At 46.3% G+C, this 12,073-nt stretch overlaps 1 protein-coding gene across 2 annotated transcripts in view; it reads left to right on the forward strand.

The window, feature by feature from the left end:
* LOC146258450 (metallophosphoesterase MPPED2-like) overlaps window positions 1-6,119 on the forward strand; it is an 11,930-nt gene extending 5,811 nt beyond the window's left edge. The window contains exons 5-8 of one of the 2 annotated variants that reach the window (XR_014729786.1): window positions 4,090-4,205; window positions 4,441-4,554; window positions 4,875-5,042; window positions 5,472-6,119. Coding sequence is in view for 1 of the 2 variants with exons in the window: in XM_084672898.1 (XP_084529024.1) it covers window positions 4,090-4,205; window positions 4,441-4,554; window positions 4,875-4,984 (340 nt within the window). In the remaining variant the exon portion in view is untranslated. Of the gene's footprint in view, window positions 1-4,089; window positions 4,206-4,440; window positions 4,555-4,874 lie in introns of both variants that reach the window. The other variant, XM_084672898.1, reaches the window with a different exon arrangement.
* The last annotated feature ends 5,954 nt before the right edge of the window (window positions 6,120-12,073 follow it).

A 12,073-nucleotide genomic window follows, 5' to 3' on the forward strand; every position in this document is an offset into this window, starting at 1 on the left:
CTTCTAACCAAGTTTAATCATGTATTTTCCGCTTCAAAGACACACCAAGATCCTCCTGGTGCTGCTGGAATGTCTTACAATGCAGACTGGGAGAAAAAGCAACAATAAGATCCAGAATCACAGGCTTTTCACTCACTCAGGACTGAATAAAAAGATTATTTTGGGCTGGGGTGCTGGAGAGGTAGGTGTGTGTGCGTGAGTGAGGCATGATGGGAGGTCTGTCAGAGATCTTGGGTTGTCCACCGTTGCCGTGGTGATGTTCCCAGCCGCCCTCCCTCCTACAGGAAGTGGCCTTTGTTCCGACACATCCTGGTCCTTTTGTCTGGTGTGAGGATCAAACCTGAGACCCTGACCCCTGCCCTCCCCAGGGAGAGACTAGTCTCAGAACACCCGTGTGAACTTGCTCCCCATACCCACACACACACACACACACACAGCCCTGCATCATACACACACACATCCCTGCATCTCACACACACAGCCCTACATCACACACACGGCCCTACATCACACACACACAGCCCGACATCACACAGCCTTACATCACACATACAGCCTTTCATCACACACACACACACACACACACACACACACACACACACACACACACACACACACACACACACACACACACACACATAGACTCCCACAGGCCCAGTGATCCTGCAGACCAACCTCCTCCAACCCCCACAAAGAGGTCATTCAGGCCTGACCCTGGGCCCTGCTGCCCTGCCTGTGGTCCCCCCCTGTCTGTCCCTGAGTCTGGCTCCTTCAAAGGCTCTGACCTTGACCTGCTGTAAGGACTGGCTGCCAGCACTTTCCTGCACCAGACCCTCCACACTGCTCTCAGACCTGGCATCACTATTAAAGGTGGCATGGTTAGCGCTTTATAACATAATTTATACAACAGTTGAGTTCAACATTTGAAAATGATACAAATTATCTGACCTGCGGTAACATGTAGACCTAAACAAAAAGTAGTAAGCTATTGTGCCGATTTTTTTTTTGTGTTGCTTGGCAACAGTGTTCCCTGTCTAGTTGTGGAACTATGTTAACGTAGCCAAATGATTTAAATAAACAAATCAAAATCTGTTGTCGCTTACAACTGATAACTAATAAATGGAGCTTGTAGAACTGTTGTATTAAACAAGATTTGGGGCACTCTGACTGTGGCCTCGTACCTATGACCAAATCATTCATGCTGCTTCAGTATTACAGCTATCCCTCTGGTGTGATACTGCTTAATTCATGGATTCCACATCTTAACATCACAAACACACCCTGAAAACGTTTTTCCACGGTCCTTAACCAGCAACAGAGCAGTGTGTCCTGACTGTTAGAGTGAACCACCTGGAACTAGTGAGAAGACCCTAGATGGACAGCAGGCTGGGGGTCTGGACCTGGGTCTTGATCTGTGTCTGGGCCTGACTGTGTAAGGCTTTATGTGTTTCTGGCTCTGACTTGAGCACTGTAGTAGAGTAGCTAGCGTTAGTATGTAGGGTGAGGAGCGTACTAGTGGTTAGTAGTGTGGGTAGGGTGAGGAGTGTACTAGTGGTAGTGTGTAGTGGGTAGACAGAAGTCGTCTGGCTGTGGAGAATCAAAGACTATCTCTAATCCTCTTACAGCAGCTGCCACACATGGGTCATGTGACCCCAGCACACCCAGGTCATGTGATGCCTTTGGGTCATATCAGGAGAAAGTCTGCAAGGCCTGGTCCTTCCTTGTTGTCATGGAAACCGCTGCATAACGGTGACTGCCTCCTGCTGTGTACTGTAGCTAGCTCAGTCCCAAACATCAAACGTGTCTATGTTGGGGAAGGGGATTTATTTATTTAGGAGATGCTTTTATCCATTTGTATCCGTTATCCTAAGCCACATACAAATAGTGCACATAGCAAGTACAGCAGTAAACCAAGGATCTGAAGTGCATAGCTCTATTCCAGTGTCCCCCTTTAGTATGTTTAAACCCACAGGAGGAAGTGTTTTGGGGGCTATGCCCCTCCCCCTTCTCTGTGGGAAATAAGCCCACAGTTCTGATGTTGCCAAAACCATACCCAGCCAAACCATACCCAGCCTGCCAACAGCACTTATGACTACATTACCCAGCATTCCCCGCATGGTTTATGGGAAGTGTTTGTATTGCAGACACTTCTAGACATTTCAGATCATAAGTGTTCTAATGAGGTGGTTGTGATGTGGTGGTCCATCACCTCCACCTAACAACCTGTGAAATCAGCTCCCTGGTCTCCAGCACCATGAATACTAATGACTCATTATTTACCAAGCAGGGTCGTCTAAGGCCACGGATGCTGTGTACAGCCCACTAATTAAAATGTGCACACCCATGCGAATCCACACACGTGTAGGCTTGAATATGCAGGTTGTGAATGAATAGAGGGTTCGGATAACTGTGTCCTTCTGAAAACGGTGGTGGTGGTGCTGGGGGGGGTCCCATGTGTGGGCCAGGGCAGGGTTCCGAGGTGTAGGGGGAAGGGGGGCTGTAGTTGTAGTGGATGATGATGATGTTTCTCATCTGCTGCAGAAGTGTTAAAGCTGCCTATAGAGGCACTGAGAACACACTGGTCAGGACATCCCTCTGTCTTCCTATCCTCTTTGTTCTTCTCCTCGTCTCTCCTCAGTCCTATACCAGATAAATATTTGAGGAGTTCTCTAGTCCGGTTGGAGCCGACCAGAGGGAGTAGTTGGCCTCGCTGTGAGCCAGGCGGTCCATTAGTCTGGCAGGGTGTGAGAGCTGGCTGGCCTCTGTAGGAGGCTGCACTCCGGTGTGGAGGCTGGGACAGGTCAGGCCGTCTGCTCCGTGTCTGTCTGTGTTCACAGTCAGGTTCAGCAGACAAGGACAATGACACACACCTAGCATGCCGATGGCACAGATCAGGTGTGTGTGTGACAGCTGATCAGATCCAGACAGACAGGGGTGGCTGCAGGTCTGTAATGACTCTTGTCTGCCTGTCAGAGGGGAGATGGAGGGAGGAGTGGTAAAGAGAAAGGGGGGAGGGAGAGGGGAGGGGCTGTCCTTCTCCCCTGACTGTCCCTCCCCCATTATAGACTAGGGTGGTGTGTGTGTGTGTGTGTCAGGAAGTCAGTTCTGGGGGGGATGAACAACTCTTACTAAAATCCTCCTTCTCATTGATGTTGACAGCTTCATCAGTTTGCCCCCAGCTAGGCTGACTTTCACCCTCTGCCAGTCCCCCTCAGTCTGGGCAGAGACACAATCACTGTCCATGTCATCCAACCAACTAACTTCCTCTGTCTTTATCTCTTTCTTACTGTCACTCTTTGTCTCTTAAGGGAGAAAGTGTTGCCTGTCTCCACAATACAATGTAACTTTAAGTTCAAGTTCTGGGTGTTTAAGACCAGTTCAGACACAGCGGTTTAAGCATGTGTCTCTGAGGCATCAAGGTCAGAGAACGGTATGTATAGTGACTACAGAAAACAAAGATAACAAACAGCCCACAGGTGTTCGTTATTCAATCAGGGATCATCATCATGGATATGGCAGCCACAGTACCTCAGGACGGCTTACCATATCAGGACTCTTAGAATGTAGACCCTAAGTTCAAGTGTATTGGTTTCCTGGACCCCAATACCATTCTCCACCCGGCCCATAAAAGGCTTTCCCTCATCCCGCAGAATGTATTTTAGGCCTGACCACCGGTAACAACATGACAGTCATTGCTGCACAGCATTGGTTAAATAGGAACACATGTATTTAGAAGTGTTGCAAAATAGAATATTTTAACAAGTAGCTGATCTATTGATTCTGATTAACATAAGCACGTGGGACATCCATCATTTCTCCCGAGTGGGCTCTCTCTCTCTTTCTTGATATTTCAATTTATTTCTCTGTCTCTTGTATATACTTTTTTATGCCACTATGTCGTTAGTCATGTCACAAGAATGTCATTGTTCAGAAAGACCCTGTGCACATGACAATAAATCTCGGACTATTTTCTCTCTCTCTTTGGCCATTTTAACAGCGTCTATCTTTATTGTGTGACAGACATTGGATTGGAATTGTATGTTTGTTTTTTTTCTTCAATCTTCCCAAATAAAACGTGTGTGTGTTCAGGACGCCGTGGTTCAATGGCTGGGGCTTCAACCTGTCTCGAGGGCAGTCTCTGCTGGATAAGTGGAACCAGGTTCCAGAGGACATCGACATCCTTATGACCCACGGGCCTCCTCTTGGTAAGGGCACACACACACGCATCTGCACATAGAAGCACACACACTCTCAGACACACACATGCGCATAGAAGCACACACACTCTCAGACACACATGCACATGGAAGCACACACACTCTCAGACACACATGCACATGGAAGCACACACACTCTCAGACACACACATGCACATAGAAGCACTCACACACAGTGTTCTGTTCAGGTTTGGGTTACAGTGTGTGTGTGTGTGTGTTGCAGGGTTCAGGGACTGGGTCCCTAAGGAGCTGCAGAGGGTGGGCTGTGTGGAGCTGCTGAACACGGTGCAGCACAGAGTCCAGCCCAAACTCCACGCCTTCGGAGGGATACATGAAGGTTAGCACTGGTCCCACACAACTAGAGAGCATCATGATGAACATCTGCACAGGCTGTGGGGATCTGGAGCTGTCTGTGCATGCCTTTGTCCGTGTGAGCATTTGTTTCTGTGTGTGTCTGTCTGTATGTGTTGGCATTACTGGGTGTGTCCACCGGGCCTGTGTGTATCTGTGTCCGTGTGGGTTTGTGTGGGCACACCTGTCTGTGTGTCTGTGCACGCACCCATGTTTTTATTCCCTTTTTCTGGAATGACTGTAAATGAAGCTGCACACCCCGTACCATCAGTTTAGCCCAGATTCTGCTGTCTTTCTTCCTCCCAGGGTATGGCATTATGACGGACGGATGCACGACCTTCATCAACTCCTCAACCTGTACAGTCAGCTACCAGCCTACCAACCCCCCCATTGTGTTCGACCTGCCCAACCCTTAGCCTCAACACGGCGCACCAAACCAGCATTTTTATATCAGATGAAGACTTGTACTCAATGGTATATCTACAAGATATTTGTCTTTTTTTGTAAACCTGCTTGTAAGATAAATGCATGATAATTCTGGTCTGTGGAGGTTATGCTGATTGACGATCGAAGCTTTGTGAATATTACAGCTGTTTCAGTAATGCTTGGTTTTACAGTCTTCTCCAACCATGTATTTACTCAGGAATGACATCGAGGAATGGTAATTTGTCAGACGATGGCACAGATACAATTTTGGTTTCTTTGCAATTTGTAAAAAATGTTTTACCTTGTCGTTGAATTGACCAATGTAAAAACCAAATGACTGAGTAAATACTTGGTAAGTGCCAGCTGAAATCAGGCTGCCAAACAAGGGGTTTACTATATTTCCAATTTGTTAGCATTGCCAGGTCCATTTGATGTACCCTTATAATCATCATGATCATCATGTTTCCCTTCTGCCAGGTGCTATAGCTTGGTCTACCAGCAGGGATGCTGTTCTGGCGTGGTGCCTCCAGCTCACACCATTATTAAGCTGTCTTATAAAGACATGGTACTTGCAGTATATAAGCTGTTAGTTAGACTGGTAGGCAGCTACTCTGCCTGGGAAAGGTACTCTCATCAGACATGCCTCACCTCATACAAGCCTGTATGTCGATAATAGAACATGCATCTGGCCATTAACTTTTAAGTTATTGAGTTACAATTTTGTACTGTTGCACCTGACCTATCTTCTCAGATCTAGAAGTCAGCGAAGCCATGCTTGAAGGGTTGTCTCTCAACGCTAATACTAAATCAGATTATAGCATTTAACTTTGTTTTCAGATTTGATATCTGTGTTCAACTAACACCAGCTGACTTGTATGTTGAATACTTGTTCAAGCAAGGTTGGAAAACTCCCTAAATTTTCTTTCATTGATTTGTTTCCTCCCAAGTTATTGCACTGTGTGAAAAAGCAATCTTGCTAGCACAAAAAATAAGTTGCCATTGGACGTCTTCTCTGTCATTGTAAATGCCTGTTTAGTTTCCTGGTTTTTGAAACATCTTTTTTTATTGTGATGAATTTAGTTGACTTTATATGCAAATAAAATTGCAAGATTTTTACTGATTGAATTGGTGTGCTTCTGTCCTGTTTGATTCAGACCTCACTAATTAGGAGATTCTACATGTTTTGAACATTTGTGAGCAAACCCACAATTGGTGATGAATGTAGTTAGATGTCCGAAGATGGTTGGATGATAGTTCCTATGGTCCTATGTTCCTCTGACTACCAGATACCTCATCCTTCAACCTCTTCTCTACTCATCATAGTTTCTATTGTCTCCTCCCTCTCTTTCATGTCATTTTGCGGTCTGCTCTTAGTCCTGGGGTCGCACTACATCCATCACGATGTGGATTGTGGAAAAAGGCAAAGAGACAGACAGGGTACCTCGATGTTCCAAGATCTACGGGACAGTAGCTCTCTAATGAACTATAGACAATAACGCCACCCTTTGGCCACAGCAGAAATCCTCTCTGGTTGTGTCCTATTTCTAAAACAGCCGGTGGTGTCTTTTCTTGACGGTAGATGGCAGGCGATTCGTTCCGAAAAGTTTCCTCGAGAACAACTCGTCAGGGGACAGAAAGCGGTGCTTGTTTAAAATCTACTGCAAGCACTTGGTACAATAAATCAGCTGACGTGATCATTTTAATAAAAACAGAGAGCTTTTCTCCGGTTTCTGATGGAGGATGGATGGCCTGTACTCGGTCAATGAATGGACGATGCGTGCAAGTACATTTGATCAGACACTTTCTGAATTTCAATTGTATAGTGACTCCGCTATGAGTTGATTATGTATGAAAACTACTTGAAGACTCAGCTGATTGCGCGTGGTTAAGGTTGAGGATGTTGTTTTCTGAAAAAAAGGTGTACCCATTGGAAGTTGGAATTGGAAGTTCATCATGAAACTTCGAAATAAGCCGTTTTTGTGATTGTTGGAGAAGATTCGTGCCCATTGTAATCATGAATCCGAGACTTCCAGCAGCCTCAGGGAACCAGCCTCTCCTTTTACCCACCCATCGACGCTCCACCTCCGGGCTTAAACGGAGAATGCACCGCCACTCTGGTTGACCACACAAGTGACCTTATCACAGACCCCAAATCCTCCGGGAGAGATCCGATGTGATGGACTGAGAGGCGCGTGGGAAGGGATCAATCAGGCATCTATCCCTCTCTGGTATTCGATTCGTGGGTTAAAGTGTGAAAGTGATAGATAGAAAAAGCAAGACAGAGGTAGAGAGAGAGAGAGAGAGAGAGAGAGAGAGAGAGAGAGAGAGAGAGAGAGAGAGGAGGGGTAGAGATAAAGAAAGAGGAGATATATCTGGCATTCACCCTGAGATGGAAGAGGGGAACCTTCATCACCATCACCGTCATCACTCCCACAGGAAGAAGACGGTGAGCCATGGTCTGACTGAACAGAAACAGGTAGGTTTAGTAAGTCACGTAGTGGCCAGGTGACCACAAGAAAGTCAATGAAAGCTAATTTACAATATATTAACACAGTGTTACACTTACTAGTTACACTGGAATCTAGAGACTGCGTTTAATCCCAATGTACTACACTACACAGTATTCTATGGAAAATGTGCCGTTTTATTAAATGTTTCACTACTAGTTTCCTTAAGTTTGAAATGGTTGAGTGGTTTGGTCTGGAGGTTCACAGTGAGTATTAGTGAGTGATGCATGACCTGTAGTTAGTGGGTACTCACACATCCATGCATAAACACTGTATGCAGAGATGCTGATTTATATTTTATGAGAGGTATTGTTGTTGGGTATCCCTCTCCATCTGCTCCAGCTTGTTACTAGGATGCAGTGTTGGGGGGGGGGGGGGTGCACTTCAGAAGACCCCGCTGCCCCTGTCCCCATCGTTAGGACCCTTTAACCTATTGGTCATGCTATAGTGAAGCACGGTTGCTTGGCAGAGGGGCTGTCAGGGAGATTAGGTCGTTTACCCAGAGGACTTTGTGTGATTGGTTCTAATGACACAGCGGGAGAAAGTCCCTCTTTGAAACTAGTGTTAGAGTAGTCCTATGACTCTTTCTCTTATCATTCTCTCTTTCTCTCTCTCTTACTTTAAGCCTCTCTGTCTTTCTCTATTTAACACTTTTTTAACTATTTTTCTCTCTCTGTCTCTCTCACACACTTTCTCACTCTCCCCTCTTTCTGGGTCTCTTTCTCACTCCTCTCTTTCTCTCGGTCTCTTTTGCTCTCTCATTCTCTCACTCTCCAGTGCCTTCTGTCAGCCTAATTCCATCTCACTCTGACCTACCCTCTGTTTCATTCACATGTACTACTCAGTGTTACTCAGTGTTACACAGTGTTACTTAACAAGAAGATTTCCTGGACTCTAGGAGACTCATTCTTGTGTGGGGTGAACCTCAGAGGGCTTTCTCCATTAACCACGGTCTCCTTCTGTTTGACTAGGCTTAATGGCTGGATGGGAACTCAGCTCAATACTTGATTATCATCCCAGAGTAGCTTGCTCACTGTTCTCTACCAAGGGTGCATGTGAACTGCATGTTAAAGGAGACTTCAGTACTCATACTCGTTCAGTACGCACAAATGTAATAACATTGGAGACCTGAGACTCTCTGACCAAACGTCAGCTTTGCCCCCACTGTTGAATAATGCATGTCCCCGGGCACTGTGCTTCTCATCTCTGTTTGTGATGGTAGCATCTTTAATTAATAACCTCGGCCCACATCGGCCATGTAGAGGCCATGGATGGCCTGGAAGAGGTTGGGCACTGCCTCTTAAAAGCCGGGGACTACCCAGTCTTCAGATGATGTTCATGGTGCTCAATCTGCTGTGAGAGTGATTGTGTATTTCTGTAGCTCTTCCAGAAGGAAGCCTGACTAGCCATGTGGTGGCGTATAGATGACTGGTATTTACTCTATCCCCCTTTCCTTGACTGTCTCCTTCATACAGAGCGATTGACTGGTGTGACTTAATGTGTTTGCTGTATTTAACACAAGACTCTGGGCCAGTGGAAACTGGGATTTTTGCAGTGGAAAGGAAGTCTTGTGCTTACCTAGGCTGCTCTTTCTATTCCCTCCCCTTCCCCGCTCTCTCCTCTCTGGTTGAGTGGTTATGCAGTGAGGGACCTCAGTGAGCTGGGTTGCTGTCAGCTCCATCAGCCAGGCTGTGACAGTGAACTTAACTAGTGAGCAGGGTCTGGGGAGTTAGGCTCGTGGTCCAGAGCTAGGGTGGATGGTTTCTTGTAGTCCAGGGCTGGATTGAGGTCTGTGGACTGATGCTGTCAGACACAGTTAGACTCCACACCCCGACAACCCAGAGATGAGTTCAGTCCTGAATCTGTGAACTTTTCCAGGAGCTGAACTTGTAACCGTTTGAACTGTTGAAGGGTTACTTTAATGTGTTTAATTGAAGCACATCTGTAGCTCTGTTACAAGTGAGAGTTACCATGTAGCTGTGTTACCAGAGTGAGTTACACTGTAGCTGTGTTACAAGTGAGAGTTACCATGTAACTGTGTTGAGGCAGAGAAGAAAAGGTGGGAGTGGAGAGAGACAGAGAAAGATGGAGGGAGGGAGCAAGAAAGTGTGGAGGAGAAAGAGAGAAAAGACGGAGTGAATATAGAGGAAGAGGAAGAAATAGAGAGGGATCTCAAGACCTCGCAGATGAACTGAGATTGACAACCATCAAAATGGAGAATGCAAGTCATGAAACCACTAGCTCTTTAGGAATGTTGTAATGTCAACATCTTTACATAATACTGCTGCTGCTGCTTTATCACCTTATCTGCTAGATGCCCAGCAGTTCTTCTGACTGGCCAAAGCCTTATATGTTTATCCCCTTCCTAAACAGAGAAGTTACACTACCAGTGTGAGTTACACTTAAGCTGTGTTACAATTGAGAGTTACCATGTAGCTGTTACCAGTGATAGGTACACTGTAGCTGTGTTACCAGTGTGAGTTACACTGTAGCTGTGTTACCAGTGTGAGTTACACTGTAGCTGTGTTACCAGTGAGTTACACTGTAGCTGTGTTTCCAGTGAGTTACACCGTAGCTGTGTTACCAGTGAAAGTTACACTGTAGCTGTGTTAGTTACACTGTAGCTGTGTTTCCAGTGAGTTACACCGTAGCTGTGTTACCAGTGAGAGTTACACTGTAGCTGTGTTAGTTACACTGTAGCTGTGTTACCAGTGAGTTGCCCTGTGGCTGTGTTACCCTGTCTCTGTGTTACCAGTGTGTAGGGCCTGGCAGATATAGCTGAATGCAGACAGTGGAAAATGGCAGACGCAGAGTGTATTTGTACACCTGTGACATGAAAGTGCACACATCTTCATTCATCATCGTCAAGAGTTGTTTTAATTCCGATAAATTTACTAGACACAGCAGCTATCTCCATTACACACACACACTTTTTCTTTTCTACACATTTCTCTCTCTCTTTCTCTCTCTGGTGATCACAGATAATGTACACATCAAACGCTTGGCTTGACTGGGTGATTAATGACAGTTTAATTTACTTTCTCTCCTGATTGAGAAACCACTGGTGTCCTCTAAGACCTGGGTCTGTTCTCTGTTTAGGAAGGGGATAAACGGATAAGGCTTCTGGCCAGTCAGAAGAACTACTGGGCATCTAGCAGATAAGTTGATAGACTGATCTCTGTTACCTAAAGCAGCAGCAGCAGTATTATGTAAAGATGTTGACATTACAACATTCCTAAAGAGCTAGTTGTTTTATGATTTAGGTCATGCATTCTCAATTTTGATGGTTGTCAATCTCAGTTTATCTGTGAGGTCTTGAGATGTCTCCTCCCCTCTCTATTTCTCCCTCTTCCTCTATATCCCCTTCCCCTTTTCTCTCTTTCTCCTCCACACTTTCTTGCTCCCTCCCTCCATCTCTCTCTGTCTCTCTCCACTCCCACCTTTTCTTCTCTGCCTCATCCTCTCTCCCTCCTTCTCCCTGTCTCTGTCTCTCTCACTCTCCCTCTCTCTGTCTCTCAACCCCTCTGTGTTAGTGAGCTGAGCCAAGAGCAGCAGAAGGCCAGGTGGAAGGACTGATCTGATGAACCTGGGGGGGCAGCTCTAATCCCCTCTCCCCCACAGGTGTAGGGCCTGCTCCATTATCACACTGCTGCTGCCTCTCCTGCCTCCCCTCTGTAACGGGTGTGCAGAGAGGACCCAAGCGCAAGGAGATCAATGAGGCAGGATTCACAAAATAACAGGGCTTTAATGGGGAACGTAGAAACAACAGGGATGGGCTACATTAAACATCGACTGACCAAGACTGAACAAATGACGGACTTAAATACACCGAACCAAACCAGACACAGGTGAATGCAACAACACTAACGACACCACTGAAAGACAACCAACAAGACACAGGTGGAACTAATAAACACAAAGCAGGGAAAACACCATGGCAGACAAACTAAGCCTGGGGCACGGCCGTAGGCGTGAAAGGGCTAATAGGCTAGCAGACTGAATAAGCTAGCATGCTAACAGCCTAGAACGCTAACAAGCACACGTGTCTGTTCCGAGGGCTGCTCCTCTGCTCTCCTGTCCTCAGCAGTGACCTGGATCAGGGCTCTCCAGAGTGGGAACCCTTTTTGCCCTGAACCACAGTACAGCAGTGTACAATACAGCAGGGGGTGCCTGACATCATCTCCTTATCAATATTGCAGTGAGAGTAGTAGGGAGGCTATGGGTAGCTCTGCTCTGCTCTGCTCTGCTATGCAGGCCTGGGTCCCAGAGGGCTGTGGTTTACTGCAGGCAGGAGAGAAACAGAGAGAGAAAGATGGAGAGAGATTGAGACAGGCATGAATGAAGAGAGACTTAGAATGATGGAGAGAGACTGAGAGACATAGAAAGAGATTTAGGGAGATGGAGACAAAGTGAGAGAGATGGAGAGAGAAGAGAGGGATAGACCGAGAGAAGTAGAGACAAAGTGAGAGAAATAAAGAGACTGAGAGTTATGGAAAGACATGGAGAGACTGACAGGGATAGAGAGATGGTAAATCAATTGTCCTGAGAGACTCAAGGACTTACTTTCTTCCT

The sequence above is a fragment of the Hypomesus nipponensis genome, chromosome 14 (assembly GCF_054491055.1).
Source record: "Hypomesus nipponensis isolate SF chromosome 14, ASM5449105v1, whole genome shotgun sequence".
Taxonomy (NCBI): domain Eukaryota; kingdom Metazoa; phylum Chordata; class Actinopteri; order Osmeriformes; family Osmeridae; genus Hypomesus; species Hypomesus nipponensis.